Source organism: Microcebus murinus, chromosome 9 (assembly GCF_040939455.1).
Source record: "Microcebus murinus isolate Inina chromosome 9, M.murinus_Inina_mat1.0, whole genome shotgun sequence".
Lineage (NCBI taxonomy): Eukaryota > Metazoa > Chordata > Mammalia > Primates > Cheirogaleidae > Microcebus > Microcebus murinus.
In genome coordinates this window covers 97,418,323-97,435,349 of record NC_134112.1, presented here as the reverse complement: position 1 = coordinate 97,435,349, position 17,027 = coordinate 97,418,323, and the positions used below count along the sequence as shown (strand labels likewise).

The 17,027-nt window shown below is 57.9% G+C and overlaps 1 protein-coding gene across 4 annotated transcripts; it reads left to right on the top strand.

Annotated features, from left to right (window-relative positions):
• The first annotated feature begins 667 nt into the window (after positions 1-667).
• ZNF467 (zinc finger protein 467) lies at positions 668-9,207 on the top strand. Of its 4 annotated transcripts, XM_076006704.1 has the most exons (6): positions 669-1,049; positions 3,126-3,568; positions 3,676-3,789; positions 4,288-4,356; positions 4,657-4,770; positions 7,352-9,207. In XM_076006704.1, the coding sequence occupies exons 3-6, from the start codon at positions 3,699-3,701 to the stop codon at positions 8,872-8,874; spliced, it is 1,797 nt and encodes a 598-aa protein (XP_075862819.1). In that variant the 5' UTR covers positions 669-1,049; positions 3,126-3,568; positions 3,676-3,698; the 3' UTR covers positions 8,875-9,207. The 4 variants fall into 4 exon arrangements, with proteins under 4 accessions (XP_075862818.1, XP_075862819.1, XP_075862817.1 ...); XM_076006702.1 differs by having other exon boundaries at positions 670-1,049; positions 3,126-3,789; XM_076006703.1 differs by lacking the exon at positions 4,288-4,356 and having other exon boundaries at positions 668-1,049; positions 3,126-3,789.
• Positions 9,208-17,027: the final 7,820 nt, after the last annotated feature.

Sequence of the window (17,027 nt, the reverse complement as noted above, 5' to 3'; positions counted from 1 at the left end):
GGGGCCCACCTCCGACCCCCCACCCTCGACCCCGCAACCCCACTACTGAGCCTCAAGAGCCCCCTCCTGTCCCCGGCCTCCTGCCCGCCCCTCCCGCGGACCCCGCCCTCAGAGTCTCCGCCCAGCCCCGCCCCAGCCTCGCCCCCTGGTGCCTCCTGTCCCGCCCGCGTTCTCCCAGGGACCTGGCTCGAAGCCCCCACCCCAGTTTTTACGTCGAAAGGCCCGTTCTCGCTGGCACAGGGCCCAGCCCTCTCTCCCTGGGCCTTCCCCAACGGCTCCAGTGCGGGCATCGGACCGGTCCCCGGGAGGCAGGCCCGGGGGGTGGGGGGTGGGTCTGGGTGAATCCGGGTGCGGTCCGGGCGGGGAGCGGGAGCGGGGCCCGAGTTTCCCAGACCCGCCCCCAGACTCGCCTCGCGCGGAGCGGCGCTGCACACCCGCGGCCGGCACTCGCACGTAGAGACGGCAGCGCACACTCACTGGCTCCCGCCCCGGCGCGCCCCCTCCTCTTCCCCCTCTCCCCCACCCCTGCCCGCGCTCCACCTTTCCCGGCTCCTCCCTCGGTGGCTGCGAGCACAGTCCCTCAGCCCGAGTGCCCTTCTTCCCTAGCCTCCTCGCCCTCCCCACCCCTCCCCCAACACCCCTCTTTTCCTTCCCCTCTCCCTTTCCCCGTCCTAAGCTCCTACTTTCCATCACCCACTCTGGACGCTGTGCTTCCTGGCCGTCACCTGCCGGCCTAACCCCGCGGCGCACCCTCCCGGCGACCCCGCTGCGGGAGCCCCCTGCCCCCTACTTCCCCCAGCCTGGTGCCCCGGGGCACCCCTCCCGCTTCCTCGGTCCCTCCCTCCTCGCGGGCGCCGCTCCCGCTTCTGCTCCTTCGGCGTCTTTTCCTCTCTCCTCCCCGCGAAGTTTCGGGGCTGTCAGCCTGTCAGTGTTTCGGGCGGCCCGCACCCGAGCCGCAGGCAGCGGCGCCATTGTGAGCAGAGGGGCCGGGGCAGGACGCCCGGGCGCCGGGGTCCCCGCGGTAGCGGGGAGACCAGCCGGCCCGCCAGGTAAGGGCGCGGAGCTCCCGGCTGCAGGCGGCTCCGCCCGCTTCCCTCTCCGCGCCGACACTCGCGGTCACCGCCTGCTCGGCGCAGGTGACAGCCCCGGGGTAGGGGCGCGGGGAGCCACGGGGTGGGTGGGGGAGGGGCACGCGTCGGAGGAGGGAGGGGTGGGGGAGGGCGAGCCTGGCGGGTCTGGGGGAGGCTGTGGAGGAGAAAGGGGGACAGGGGATCTGAAGGGAAGGGCGGGGGCCGGGGAGGGGCCAAGTGGGAGTCCGGTGGGAAAGGGGCGGGAGGGTCCCCGGGGCAGGGAGTGGGACGTCTCGGGAGAGCGGAGAGGGAGTGTGGGGACCCAGGGGGAAGGGAGGGGAAAGGAGGCGCGGGGGGGACGAGCCGTTTAGGAGGGGCGGGAGAGAAGGGCACTGACAGGTGAGCCCGGGAGCAGGGGAGGGGGCCGGGACACGGGGTGACGTCGGGGAGCCGGGAGGCTCGAGAGGACTAACAGAGACGGGAGGCGGAGCGGCTAGTGGGGGAGTCCCGGTCTGGGGGACAACTTGGGAGGGGGCGAGAACAAGTCCGAGGGGAGAAAGGGGGGCGTGGGCCACTGAGGGAGGAGACTGGACGCTAAGGTGTGCTCCGAGGGGAGGAGGGCTGGGGAGGGGCAGTGCCGCGGGGAGGGTCCAAGTGAGCGGGTCAGCCTCGGGCCCGGCCTGGGGGGCCGGCGGACCAGGGAGCTGGGGGCGACGGGGGCGGGGAAAGGGGCCGAGCTGATCCGAGGGCTGGGGAGGACCGGGGGCCGGGAGGGAAGCGACGCTCAAGCCCGCTGGGGAGGCAGAGGGGGAAGGGAGGCGGGGGCCTCGGAGGGGAAGGAGAGCTGCAGGAGGGAGGGAGGGAGGGAGGAGGAGGTGGGGGAGGGCTGGGGAGGAGGAGAGGGAGGAGGGAGGGAACCGAGGTGCGGGAAGGAAAGGAGAAGGAAGGGGAAACCACAGTGGGAGAGGAGGGGGAGGGGAGGGGAGAGGAGAGCAGGGTGGGGGAGAAAAGCTCGGAGGAGGAGGGCGGGTGTTGGGGAGGAAGGAAAAGAGGAGGGGGAAAGGAAGGGAAAGGGTGAGCAGCCAGGGAGGGGGATGGAGGGGGGAGAACCGGGAGGGCAGCGAGCGGCGGCCCTGAGCCCGAGGGGGGTGGGGAGTGGGGCGGGAGGGGAGAGCGCGGCTGAGACTGCCCAGTGCGGAGGGTCAGGGAGGCGGTGGCTGGGGAGGGCCGTCCAGAGGGGCCTGGGGAGGGTGGCCCTGCCCCTGCCGGGTGCGGCGCGGGCGAGCGGGAGGAGCCCGAGGGGCGGGGCAGCGGAGGAGCCCGGAGCCAGCCCGATTCGCGGGGAGAGAGGGCGGAAGGCAGCGGGCGCGGGGAGGGGAGGGGCAGAGGGGAGGCTGCCTGGGAGATTGGGGGAGGGGAGTCTGCTGGGGGAGGGGCAGGAAGGGGGCACAAGGGAGGTGTCCGGGCCTGGGGAAATGGGGGGGGGCGGGGGAGGGGGAGAAGGGGATGGTTTTGAGGTAGGGTTTTAGGGACAGGAAGCAAGTCATTTCCTACCTTTAAGGAGGACCCTTCTCTGAGGACCTCCCCCACCAGTAGCACTAAAGTGACATTCACTCCCGCCCCTGGGCCGGCTCCTATTTCACCAGCTCCTGCAGTGACAGCTGGAAGGCCTAGGAGATGAAGTTTCCCACTCCCCACCCTGGTCTCCCACCCTGGTCTCCCACCCTCTCCCCTCTCCCCACAGAACCAGATAGTCCTGCACCCCACACTGGGGTGTGAGGTGGGGGCGCTGGCCCTGAGACCTGCCAGGTGAAGGGGCAGTGGCTGATTTCTAGAACTGACCCGAGGTTGTAGAAATGGCTTCAAGGCCTTCTTGAGCCATCTTCAAAGATCTCTTTGCTTTCTGAAATCCAATTTCCTTCATTTCCCCCATGGATACCTGGGGATGTCACCTTTGGAGCTCCTGGGGAGAGCCCATAGGGCAGGTGGGCACAGCCAGGGCCCTGGTGGAAGCTGTCTGGGAAGAATCTGAACAAGGTTCCCTTCTCTCCCTAGGGTCCGTGGCCGATGCCCAGGAGGAGCTGCTCTGGGTTGCCATGAGGGAGACTTTGGAGGCCCTCAGCTCCCTGGGTGAGCTGGCACACTGAAGGAACCTGGGGGGAGAGGGGTCGGAAAATTCAGGGCATCTACAACTAATAAGCAGAGTCACTCTCCAGGCTGCAACCCTGAGACCCCAGAGACCTGGGGAGCCCACAGGGCAGCATCTTCTTCCATTTCTTCAGGATGTCTTTGACTGCCTGGGATGTGGCGGAGGCTGTGCTAGACTGTATGTACACCTAGGCACTCACAGAGCACTGTGATATTTACATCGTTCCATCTCTTCCTTCTTCTGTCCTTGACTCAACTCCAAGGGGCTGAGGTTGATTCCTGGCCAGGCTGCTGGGGAGCCTGGGCTGTCCCTTGTCCATGCTGGCGAGAGACCCTACCTTCCTGAGCAGGTTGGGAAAAGCCACTTGGGTAGGCTGGGAAGGGGAAGAGCCCCCACCTCTGATCACCTGTTCTGTACTGGATGCTTCACTTGGGCCCATCCTTCTGCCTGTAACAGGATTCTCTGTGGGACAGCCAGAGATGGCCCCCCAAAGTGAGCCCAGGGAAGGATCTCATAATGCCCAGGAGCAGATGGCCTCTTCCAGGGAGAACGTGCTGGGCATGTGCTCAGGTAAGTAAGTGAGGATCATGGAGAGAGCTCAGGGAGGAGCCTGCCTTCCTTACATCCATCCATCAAGTATTTGTTGAGTACCTACTATGTGTCGGGGTGCTGTTTTAGACATTTGGAATTCCTCAGTGACCAAACGGACAGAGATCCCTACCTTTAAGAAACTTAATCCCAGTGAGTGCAGAGAGTCAGCAAACAATAAACAAAAATAAGGAAACTTATGAACTGTGTTCAAAGATGAGAAGTGCTCTGGGGTAGAGGATAAAGCCTGGTGAGGGGGGCTGAGATTGCTGCAGGTGGGGTAGGGCGTGTTAGTGGGTTAAATTGGGTGCTAAGACTAGGCCTTATTGGGTAGGTAAGATCTGAGCAAGATTAGAAAGAGATGAAGGAAGCAGCTGGGCGAATACTAGGGAAGAGCTTTCAGGCAGGGGGACAGCTGGAACAGAAAGAACACTTAAGGCAGGCACGTGCCTGGCTTTTTGACAACCCGATCCTCTCCAGTGATTTGCCTTGGAACTGGGGTCCATCTGGGGGCTGGGAGGCCCCCAGCCCTGCTCCTAGGAGCTTCAGGTAAGCCTCAGGTCAGGGGTCCTTCCTTTCCTCCACTACCTTACATACACATATTCCAGAAACCCCTCACAGTTGTGGCTCTTGCAACCTGCACACCCTTAGCAGCTGCCCTGCTTGAAGGAGCCTGAGGCAGCCCTGGGGCAGCTGGGAATTCAGCCCCCGAATTCAGGTAGGATGTGGGAGGAACCCTGTGGGCTGGGCTGGAGCTAGGATTTCAGATGCCCCTGCTCCCTGGCACCAATGGGGACTTGCACATCTGTGATGTCTCCGGAGTCCTTGAGGTATCCTGTTCTCTGCCAGGGCATGAGGCCCCCAGTCTGGAGGAAGGTGCCCACACTGAGCAGGCCGAGGCTCCCTGCAGAGGCGGCCAGGTGTGCACACCACAGAAGGCTGAGCCTGTGGGCTCCTGCTCAGGTAAGTCTTCCCAGCGCTTCATCCCACCATGGGGTCAGGCCAAGGGCACAGGGGCCCAGCAAGCTCCAGAGCTGCCATCTGAAGAGGTGGGTCATCCCCTGGGAGACAGCCACTCCAGGCCCTTCCAGCAAGATGAGTTCAGGCACTGGCACCTTTCTGCTATAGAGCTTCAGTGCCCAAAGAGAATTTCACATCTGTAGGCAGGGGGAATCAGAAAGGCTGGTCACCAAAGAGAAACAAACACACCCTCACCTCAGACGCCTTCTAGAAGTCCTAACTTCCCTTCCTTATCTCCCTCAGTCTAAGTATGTGCTTGTTGCTCACCTCAATTACAATTGCCATAAAGATACATGGCTTTGATCAGCCTTTTCGCTGTCTCCCAGATATGCTCCCCCAAACCTCCACCGATCCAGATGCTCCAAATCTGCGGTATGCAACTATCTCCCCACACCCAGGTGATCAAACAGTTGATTCTGTCTCCACAATCCACCCATCACTTCCTTCCACTGCCATCATACTTGTCACCTCTTGCCAGAGTGACTTCACTTACTCAATAAGGATTTCTTTAGTGCCTCCTGTGTACAGGTGGTGTTAGGTGTTGTGGAAAGGGATGGGCTCTAGAGTTACACAGACCTGGTTTGAATCCTTGCTCTGCATTTCCTAGCTCAGTGCTCTGGGACAGGCTACCTTACTTCCAGGAGCTTCAGTTTGTTCACCTGTAAACAGGGATAATAGTAACTTCATGGTCGTTGAGAAGGTTTGTGACAGTGTATGTACAGTGCTTCACCTGTAGCTGGCCCTTAATAAGTGGTGGCAGTCCTCATTTTTACTAGACACATAAAAACACATTTGTTATTGGACAGAAGAAATAGAACATACACTATCTGTACCCCCCAGAAGTTAAAATCTAGTTGAGATGACATTAATATGAACAGGAATAAACAAAACAACAGTATAAAGGCAACTTGTACGTAAGTGTGAAAATGTTAACAGTAAAAAGTGCTATAGGAGTTTATACTAAGATCTATATGCATTGGATTTGTCAAAAATGTTTATTTATGCTGCATTTTGAGAGAGGTGTAGTCTTCAGCTATGAAGGGTGGGGTGGAGGATAGGAAGATATTCTAGGCTGGGAAAAGACCTTACAAAGCAGGAAAGGTGACATGGTTGGACAGGAGCAGCTTGGCTGAAGCGAGGGGTTTATACCTGGGAGAATAAGAAAGTTGGACCAGGTTGAGGTGAGCCTCAGATGCAGCTAGAACTTATTTTATCCTATAAATCATAGGGAGCTATGGATGGTTCTTGAGTAGACAAGTGAAGAGTGGCACAATGAAAATGAAAGCAAAATCACAGTCTGGTATGCAGACAGTTGTTTGGAATTGATGGATTGATAGAAGAAACTGGTAGTAGATCTAATTGTAGCAGTCTATGTGTAATATAATCAAGGCTCAGGCTATTACAGACTATTAGGGCCAGACAGAAACTCATATCATTTGGTTCAATGGTTTTCAAACAAGAATTTGGAGCTTTAAAGAAATAGATTCATGGGCCTTGCCCCATATATGCATTTTATAAAAGTTCCCCAGGAAATTATGATGCAGCACAAGGTTTAGGAACTATAAAGAAGTCCAAACCTTACACTTAAGCAAACTATGAAACTTAGCTCAAAGAGGTTAAGTGACTTAACCAAGGTCATCCTGCTGATTAGTGTCAGAGGAGAACCCAAGGTGGACACTCTGTCTGGGCTCTGGGCTCCTTTCAGCTGGGCCACTGCAGTGCCCCAGAGGGGCAAAGCTCCAGCAGAACCCCCTCCAGCCTTCCCTGGGCTGAAGCGCCCCCTGAGGGCCCTCCTTACTTCTCCAGAGGCAGTGTTCACTAATTCCCTGAGTCCCATAAACTCCATCCTCCTCTTCCTAAAGGAGGATTTCCATCCGGGCTGCAGCAGCAGGAGTGAAGGGAGTAGCAGGAACAAAACAGCACCCTGGCACTATGGCCACTGGAGGGGACATACACAGCAAGAGGAGCAGTGATGGCAAGGTTTCAAGGCCATCCAGTTGGGAGGAGGAGGCTGTGGTCCTAAGGTTAAAGTCAGCCAAGGGTAGGTTTAGGAAGGTCCGGTGTTTGGTGATGAACCTTCTGAGTAGCAGCCAGTGTGCAGGACATCCAGGGGGAGCTGCTCAACTGGGGATGGGAGACTGATCGTGGTTCCAGAAAGGAGGGAGATCCTGGGTGGCCACTGAAGGGCTGTGAACTCAGAGTGAAGCATAAGGACTCAGGCTTGGGCAACGCTCCCATTCAGGGGACACAAGAGGAAGTGTTGCCTGGCAAGGAGGCAGGGAAGGGCTCCTCGGTGACATGCAAGCCTTCGAGGAAGTCCCAAGAAGGGGGTGGTGTCCACAGACTGCAGAGAATGCAGGAGGACTAGAGAAGAGTTTCCGATTTGGTCATTCCCAGGAACCTTTGGGTAGAGCGGACAAAGCAGACACCAGACCAACAGGGCTCCAGGAGGTGGCGGTCCCATTGGCAAATTAACGTTGTGGCCCATGGGGCTGAGTAGACAATTCTTGTTTTGACTTTTCAGGGGACGAATGGATGATTCGGAAAGTGAAAGTGGAGGATGAGGATCAGGAGGCAGAAGAGGAGGTCGAATGGCCCCAGCATCTGTCGTTACTTCCAAGCCCCTTTCCTGCTCCTGACCTGGGGCATCTGGCCGCTTACAAACTTGAGCCCGGGGCCCCAGGGGCACTGGGAGGGCTCTCGCTGTCCGGGTGGGCCCCGATCCCGGAGAAGCCCTATGGCTGCGGGGAGTGCGAACGGCGCTTCCGGGACCAGCTGGCACTGCGGCTGCACCAGAGGCTGCACCGGGGCGAGGGCCCCTGCGCCTGTCCGGACTGCGGCCGCAGCTTCACGCAGCGCACGCACATGCTGCTGCACCAGCGCAGCCACCGCGGAGAGCGGCCTTTCCCATGCTCCGAGTGCGACAAGCGCTTCAGCAAGAAGGCCCACCTGACCCGCCACCTGCGCACGCACACGGGCGAGCGGCCCTACCCGTGCGCAGAGTGCGGCAAGCGCTTCAGCCAGAAGATACATCTGGGCTCACACCAGAAGACCCACACTGGCGAGCGGCCCTTCCCCTGCACCGAGTGCGAGAAGCGCTTTCGCAAGAAGACGCACTTGATCAGGCACCAGCGCATCCACACCGGCGAGAGGCCCTACCAGTGCGCGCAGTGCGCACGCACCTTCACGCACAAGCAGCACTTGGTGCGGCACCAAAGGGTGCACGAGGCGGCCGGCCAGGCCCGGCCCTCCCCCGACGCGCCCGCCTCGCCCCACTCCCCCGCCCCGTCCCCCACCCCGTCCCCTCCTGGGCCGAAGCCTTTCGCCTGCTCCGACTGCGGCTTGAGCTTCGGCTGGAAAAAGAACCTCGCCACGCACCAGCGTCTGCACCGCAGTGAGGGTCGCCCCTTTGGGTGCGAAGAGTGTGCACTGGGCGCCACTGTGGACCCTGCCGCCGCAGAGTCCTTGGCCTGCGCGCCCATAGGGCCGGGCTGCGGGACAGGCTCTGGTCCAGCGGTGTCCCCGCGCACTCCTCCAGGCGAGCGGTCCTTCTTCTGTCCGGACTGCGGGCGCGGCTTCGCCCACGGGCAGCACCTGGCGCGGCACCGGCGCGTGCACACGGGCGAACGGCCCTTCGCCTGCGCTCAGTGTGGCCGCCGCTTTGGCTCGAGGCCCAACCTGGTCGCCCACTCCCGTGCCCATAGCGGCGCCAGGCCTTTTGCCTGTGCGCAGTGTGGCCGCCGCTTCAGCCGCAAGTCTCACCTGGGTCGCCACCAGGCGGTGCACACCGGCAGTCGCCCCCACGCCTGCGCCGTCTGCGCCCGTAGTTTCAGCTCCAAAACCAACCTGGTCCGCCACCAGGCGATCCACACAGGCTCCCGCCCCTTCTCCTGCCCGCAGTGTGGCAAGAGCTTCAGCCGCAAGACCCACCTGGTGCGGCACCAGCGCGTCCACGGCGAAGCTGCGCATCCGGCCGCAGACGCTGCCCTGCCCGCCCCAGCCTGGCCCACTCCCAGCGAGGGGGCGCCGCGCCCGCTCTTCTTCTGAGCCCTGTCGCCCGGACCCTTTGCTCACAGTTCCCAGGGACTCGTGCCGTGCCGCCAGGCCTGGGCTGCCGCCGGCCGTTTTCCTTCCCTCAGGAGTCGGAAAAGCGTTCCCAGCTCTGACGTCACAGGACAAAGACTAGGCGCAGAGGGAATCCTTGCTGGGGACAGTTCAGACCAAAGTCCTCGGAAGACTCCCACCCAGAGGCCCCTTTGGAAAGCAGACGTTTCCTGGACCTTGAGTGACCAAGGACAGACGGGGCCAGGAACCTGTAGCGGGTGGGAAAGAGTGGTTATCTATACACTTAAAGTGTCATTAAAGTTAAACTCTGCAGGCTCTGGGGCTGCCAAATGAGTTGCGGGGAACCCCTGGCTCCGCTTAGCCGTTGTCCCACTTCCATCCACACACAGAGGGCCCCCCTTCCCTTTCAGTCCTGAGTTAAATTTAGCCAGCAGATGTTAATTAACTCTCCAAATCAAAATGTAATATACTTTTTTAGTTTTTGAGAAAGAGTCTCACTCTGTTGCCCCGGCTAGAGTGCAGTGACGTCACTATAGCTCACTGCAACCTCAAACTCCTGACCTCAAGCCATCCTCCTGCCTCAGCCTCCCGAGTAGCTGGGACTACAGGCATGCCGGGATAATTTTTCTGTTTTTAGTAGAGACAGGTCTTGCTCTTGCTCAGGCTGGTCTTGAACCCCTGAACCCAAGTGATCCTCCCGCCTGGGCCTCATAGATTGCTAGAATTACAGGCGTGAGCCACCGTGCCTGGCCTCAAAACGTAGTATCTTTAATTGCCAACCTGCTACCCCAGTTCCTGCTTCTAGCTCAGAAATATGACAAGGAATAAACGAGAGTATGCATTTCTCTCACGCCAGGTGTCAAAGACAGGAGCTGCAGCAAGGGCGGGCTGTCCTTTGGCCGGTCCCCTGGAGATGGCGTGCCATCGGCATGCCGTCATGGGCTCCAGAGATCTGTGCTCCTGCCTCTGCAGCTCTCCCAAGGGGATTCGGAATGGCAGCCTCACCTGCCACCTGCCTGGAAGGAGGCAGCACGTTAACAGCTGGTGAAGGGGGTTTTCACATCACGCTTCCCAACAAGTTCTCTCTGGATGAGGGCTGCTTGGTCCGGAAGTCTCTGTCATTGACTTCCCAGCCCAGGCAGGTGTGAGAGCTGGCGCTGGCCGGCACTGAAGGGTGTAAGGTAATGGCAAGCGTTCTGGGCTTGGAGTGAGCCGTCTCGGGTGTGACCCGTCCTCTGCCCCGGGTGGGACTTAGGGCACAGCATTCATTTTCCAGCGAGAGGAGATGAGAGGCCTGAGACGTGGCCTGGGAGATAGAAAGGCCTTTCACACCCGTGAAGGAGTTTAGATGGTATCCACGGGAGGGGGGCAGGGCCACGTTTACATTCACAGGTTTTGGAAAGATGTCTGGCTGGAAGGAGTTAGACTGGAAGCCTACACCTCAGCCATCCAGGTGACAGGAGGTGGTGACCTGGCATCAGGGTAGTGTCGGAGGAGAGGAGAAGTGATGGACTCAAGTGACACTTAATAGGACCTGTTGACTAGTGGTGGGGCGAGCGGAGAGGGAGCGGGGGGAATGGATGAGGTTGGCGTGATTTCTGCTTGAGTGCTGACTCGATGATAGTGGCATTCCCCAAGATGGGTGACACAGGAGGAGCGGCTTTGTGCTGGGGGCTCAGTCCTGAACATGCTGAGTTGGTGACCAGTAGGAGGCAGGCTGTGTCAGGAGAGAGCTCGGGAGAGGGCTGGGCTGGAGACAGGCCTGAGCACCGTGGATGCGTGTTTTGGAAGCTATGGAGGAGTAGGTGGCGTCCTGAAGGAAGCGAGTGCAGAGTGAGAAAAGAGGGGCCTGGGACAGGATGCTCTGGAACAACACCAGCATTCTGGGTTGCCACAGAGAGAAGTCTGAGAATATCAGAGAGTGGGGGTGCAGGGAATGGACAGGAAAACCCTGAGGAGGGGACAAAAAAAGCTAAGGACAGACAGGAGGGAGGTGGCAGCAGAAGGCTGGTGAGGTGACAGAAGTTGAGGACTTCCAGGTCCTTTGGATTCTGCAGCTGGGCAGTCAGCAGCAGGGCGGTCAGGGCAGAACTCAGATGGCAACAGGAATCACGGGAGCAAGTCCCAGAGAAGACAGAAGAGGGACGCAGGTGCCGGGAGGAAGCCCCTTCTGCTGTGTGCTCGGGGAGGCTTGAATGTGGGAGGGTTTTTAAGTTTTGCGGCCAGGAACGAGGAGGTGATTCCAGGTTAATGTAGCAGGTGTGGGCATAAAACAGGAGCCGCTTTGGCTGCCCTCCCTGGACCCCTTGCCGCATTTTAAACATCTGGAAGTCCAGCTTCCCTTGTGGAAAGTCGGGAGATGTGGCAGCCGGCGGCTGGAGCTGAGCAGACGGTGGCCTCTTTGGGCTAAGGGGTGGGAGTCCTCACTGCGGCCCCAGTGTTGGAGCCCCGCAGGGCTTTTGAAGTTGCCTACCTGGCTTAGGCACTCAGCTTGTGATTCCAGCCAGAAAAGTAATCCCACAGACTTTTTAAAATCAAACACAGGAAAACAGTGTTTTTGTTGGTTATACCAATGTTTTCTTTTCTTGAAACATTCTGGAACTCTTGTGTAAGAACAGCGTTCAGACCCTGTAGCATATTCGGTGAAGCCTGCCATGTGCCAGACATTGTTAGGATTTCACATTCTCTTGAAGATGCTCGACAAGGCATGTCCTTGTCCTTAGTTTTGAGCTTGTTTGCAAATAGTCAGAAGTCATTTAGCATCCAGCCTGGTGGTAACCAATTCAGAAGGCGCCTGCTCAAGAAATGCAATGTCGGGGGTTTCTCAAGGCGGTTCCCAAGGAGGAGCTCAGACCCAACAGTGGAGGGCTCGCTGAGATGAGTGTGCACGCCTTCCCAGGCGGGACACTTTAGAAGCACATCCCTGTATGTGAAAATGCTCTGAGAAGTAAGGCACAGATTTGCTCTTTCTATATGTAGAAATGTTTTGTGAATTAGCTAAAATTTATTTGTGTTCCAAAAGAAAGATGTACTGTAGCCAATGTGTATAGAGCGCCCCCCCCCCCGTACATGCCCGGAACGCACCAGCCCTGGGGACTAGCAGAGATGTTGAGAACACGCAATCTATCCACGAGGAACTTGCAGTCCGACTGGAGACGAGCTATTGATGCCCACAGAGCAGAGGATGGAAGTGCTGAGAGACGTATTCTGTGGGCTCCAAAGACCTTAGAGGACAGAGAAGGCTTCGTGGATGTGAGGGTGCTACTGCGTAGACGGGGCTTGGATTTGTGGGTGGCCGAGGGAGAGGGAGAGAGAAGGCACCAACCTCCCCTTCTCCCCACACATTCCTTCCCCAACTCTCTGTCCTTTTCACACTCATCTATCCCCCAGGTCAGCGACCCCTCCTCCTTTCCTAATCTCCATGGAGCCTGGGCTTCCTAATCTTTTTTATAATTTTTTTATTGTGGTAAAATATATACGACATGAAATTTACCATGTCAACCATTTTGACGTGTATAATTCAGTGGCATTAAGCACATTCACAATGCCGCATCACCATCACCACTGTTTCCAGGACTTTTTCACCATCCCAAACAAAAACTCTGTTCCCAGTGTTTTAATGTGCCGGTGCATTTTGATAGGATAATACTAGGGTCCCACCACGGCCCCGATGGCTGAGAGAGTGATCTCCGCGCCCTGTGGCTCGCCACAGGTTACAACACTCTGTTCCATCCCACAGACCCGAGTTCCCACTTGTGAGGAAGACGGGGGCAAATCCACTATCACCAGAATGATCATATCGAACAAGGTCCCTTGGATTGTGGTAGTTAATAGCAGAAACATCACAGAGACCCGAACCCCACGGAGATCGACCTAGTGATGCCTAAGTCTTTCTTCACAGCTCAGTCTTTATATTGGAGTCCTCCATTCTCTGCACCCCACCTCCACCACACCTCAGAAGGGTGCACTGGGGGACAGTTATGGCATGGCTATCATTTTCCAGAATTTTCGGTGGCTGTAGACTCAAATGAGCTTTATGCATAAGAGCAAAGTACTTGCCTGTGTCCAGGTAGCGCTTCCTCTTCCTCCTAGCCCTTTCCCTGGGTTCCCAGCTCCTCCCCCCAACTGCTAACCCGTTCCTCTTCTAACAACCAACTGATCTAGATGCCTGAGACCTGGGGGTCTCAAATGGAACCAGCCCACAGCCACTCCGGCGACCACCGACCCACTGACCCACTGGGGGAGGTGGAACAAGATGAAGAACAGAGCTGCCCGCCCCGAGGGCAGGGGGCAGGTAGTTAGCAGAGAGGGCATTCAGGCTTTCGTGAAATCTACCTGTCACATGATTGCTAAGACACTAGAATCTTCGTGTGGCCCAGCCTCCTGCAGCTCCTTCCTCTCTGGCTGCGGGGTTGGACAGGGGCTGCCGGTGAGAGGCACCTGCCCGAGACGCCTGCGCATCTTGAGTCAAAGGAGTCCTGTGTTCCCCGGGCTCGCCCGACTGGGCAGGCAGGGAGGCTCCGGCATTTACTCCCCCACCAATAAAGACCGGCTGAGCTTTACATTCACCCTGCCTTGTGCAGATGCTGCAGGGACCGGAATGCAAGCTCTTGCCCTCATGGAGTCGATAGCTCAGCTTACGGTCACTCATGGGGCCCAAGCGCCGTGTGCTCCGGGAGACTCTGAAGAGGTAGCAGCCGTGGCCCCTGGCCCCCAGACCGTGACCTTAAGCTGGGAGAGAAGGCTGGAGGCTCATGACACGCCTAGCACCCAACCCAGGTACTGTAGCCTATTCTTCAGAGTGTCAGTGCTCGGGGACTTCTGAGAATGGCGGGGCGTGGGCTGGAGCGGTCAGGGATGGTTTCTGGAGGGAGGAGGGTCCCGGGCGAGTCTTGACTGGAGCTAGGACTGGGACAGACAAAGAGGAGGTGGAGGAACAAGAGATCAGTGCAAGACGATGACAGACGTGTCATTAGGTGTTCAACTGTGCGACTGATCGCTTGGGGCCACAGGAGGCCGGCTATTTGCGATGGTAAGTTAGAGGCGAGCAGGGCCGTCTGTCTCAGCATTGGTGCAGACAAAACCCACTTCTGCAGTGCCCCAGTCCTGCTCCTCTCTGAGCGGTCAGAGCTGCTCCTTCCTCCACAGCACTTCCCTGCCTCTCCTGCCCCGCTCCAGCCCACGCCCTGTCCTCCTCCAAACTCCCTGTGCACTGCCTCCTGCACAGCAGGACACCGCACTGGGCCATCCAACCACACGTGATGGTCTAGGCGTGTCATGGGCCGCCAGCCTTCTCTTCCAGCCAAGGTGTGGGTCTGTGGCTCAGGCACAGGGGACTTCCCCAGAGTCTCCCAGAATGCCCAGCACTCAGGGCCTAGGAGTGACCCATAAGCTTGTATTATGTCTGAACTATACATCTCCCGCCGTCAACGACCGAGGGGCAGGGAAATGGGAAAAGTGTTTGCCATTATTATCATTAATAACAATGATAGCCGATACTAATCTAAATACTTGTGCCAGGCCCCAAACTGAGTTTTTTACAAATATATATATATATATATATATATATATCTCCACACAGCCAATCTTCACAGCAACCACTATTATCCCCATTTCATAGACAAGGAAGCTGAGGCACAGAGCAGTCGAGTCATTTGAACAAGGCCATTCATTCATTCATTCACTTGTTCAGCAAACAGGCACCGAGCACCTGCTGTGTGCCTGCTATTGTCAGATGCTGGGAATGATACTAGCAAGACACTAAAATGTGTCGAGCACCTGCTTTGCGCTGGGGCCATGCACACTGAGGGTCTTACCACGGTTGCTTCATTTATCCGCCGCCACCCTGTGGCGTAGGCAGCGTTGTCCTTGTCCAGTGTTTCTGATGAGGTGAAGGAAGCTCAGAGAGTCTCAGTTCCTTGCACCTGGTCGCACAGCCACACGTGCGACAAAAGCAGCCTGGTGGCCCGACTCTGAAGCTGATGCTTTAAGAAATTACGTTATTTTTAATTGTGGTAAAATACACATAACATAAAATTTACCATCTTAACTGTTTCCCAGTGTGCAGTTCAGTGGCATGGAGCACACCCACGTTGCCGGGCAGCCATCACCACCACCCATCTGCAGAACTCTTTTCATCTCGAGTGATGGGGAAAGTTACGTGTCAACTTGGTAGGCCATGCAGCCCAGATATTCAATCAAACATCATTCTGGATGTTTATGCGAGGGTATTTTTGGTTTTTTGTTTTGTTTTTTATGAGTCAGAGTCTCACTCTGCTACCTGGGCTAGAGTGCCGTGGCGTCAGCCTAGCTCACAGCAACCTCAAACTCCTGGGCTCAAGCGATCCTCCTGCCTCAGCCTCCTGAGTAGCTGGGACTACAGGCATGTGCCACCATGCCCGGCTACATTTTTCTATATATTTTTAGTTGACCAGCTAATTTCTATTTTTTTTAGTAGAGATGGGAGTCTTGCTCTTGCTCAGGCTGGTTTCGAACTCCTGACCTTGAGCCATCCACCCGCCTCGGCCTCCCTAAGTGCTAGGATTACAGGCGTGAGCCACCGTGCCCGGCCTGATTGTTTTTTGATGGTGGCCATCCTAGTGGGTGTGAGGTGGTGTCACGCGGTGGCTTTCATCTGCATTTCCCGAGGGCCTGGGCTTTTAAACACCCAGCCCCACTGTCCCCTTGCAGAGAGGACCCTCATGTTCACGGCCTTCGGGGCACTCACAGACTCGTGGGAGGATTTAGTGGGTTGATATGTCGCAGAAGTATGTGCAAAGGGTCACGGGACAAAGAGTAAGGGGACACAATGAGGGACACATGGAGGGCGAGGGCAGCACCCGTGAGGAGGTGAATTACTCGCCCAGACTGCGAGATCCTAGGATGAGGCATCCGCCAGCCAGGAGGTGGGACTTTGTCCGCCCACCTGTTAGCACAGGCCTGTCTCCTGGGAGAGGAAACAGGGCTCTTTCCCCAGTGCCCTCGGGCGTGATGAAGCTCAGATTTCATAGGAAATGTACGCTGTGGCAACCTGAGTGAAGGCGCCGGGGAAAGGTGGCCGGCGTCTACGCCGGGGATGCCGTGCAGACAGGTGCGGCTCTGGGAGGGCAGGAGGAAGGAGGTGGGAAGGAAGGGAGCAGGCTCTCGGGCTGTGCTCACGGAGAAGAGGCAGGGGTCTGTGAAGAGAGCCTGGGCCTCACGGATGTTGGTGACATCGCCCAGTCCGGGCCCAGCTCCCAGCCTCCGTGTCTGATGGCGGCTGAAAGTCGTCCTGCCGACCTCGCGTCCTCGCGTCCCCTGCTCGCCTCCCTCTGCACACGTACACGGAGGAGGAGGGACGGGGGGCTGTGCCATGCCAAAGGCCCTGCATTCGTGTCCTGGGGCTTCCTTACCAAAGTACCACGACCCACGTGGCTCCAAACGCAGGAGTCCATCCTCTGGCGGCACTGGAGGCTGAAAGACTGCAGTGGGGGCGTTGCAGGAGCGCGCTCCCTCTGAGGGCTGCAGGGCAGGACCTGTGCCCGCCTCTCCTAGCCACGCCTCGACGTGCTTCACTCTCTGCCTCCACCCTCCCGTGACTCCTGACTACACCTGCAAAGACCCTCTTTCCGAAGAAGGCCAAATTCACAGGTTGTGTGTGTGAGTGATGGCGGAGGGTTCAACCCACAACAGGGACCGTCACCGAGACCCTGTGTCAAAGCTGGGGCAGCAGAGGCCAACGCAGGGGCTTCTTGTGTTGGGAGGGGCTGGGGCACCGCAGCTCCGGGTAAAGAGGGGTGGGTGGCGGGTAAGGGGGGAGGCCGGCCCTGGCCTCAGGCGGCTGACGTGCCAGGCCTCTGGCACCAGCACTGCGCTGTGCTGGAAGGCTAGCACCTTGGAGACGCAGCCTGCCGTTCCAGAAAGCTGAAAGATAGGACAAAAGTTTTGTTTCACATTACTTTATTCTACAAGCGTTAATTAATTAATTAATTTATTTTTGAGACTGAGTCTCACTCTGTCACCCTGGGTAGAGTGCAGTGGTAGCATCATAGCTCACTGTAACCTCAAGTTCCTGGACTCAAGCGATCCTCCTGCCTCAACCTCCTGAGTATCTGGGACTCTAGTCAGGCAGGCGCCACCACACTCGGCTAATTTTT

Coding starts and splice junctions, on each gene's coding strand:
- ZNF467 (XM_076006702.1), top strand. CDS start 3,537: ATGCTGGCGAGAGACCCTACCTTCCTGAGCAGGTTGGGAAAAGCCACT. Junction 4,357..4,656: donor CCTGCTCCTAGGAGCTTCAG/GTAAGCCTCAGG, acceptor GTTCTCTGCCAG/GGCATGAGGCCCCCAGTCTG. Junction 4,771..7,351: donor GCCTGTGGGCTCCTGCTCAG/GTAAGTCTTCCC, acceptor TTGACTTTTCAG/GGGACGAATGGATGATTCGG.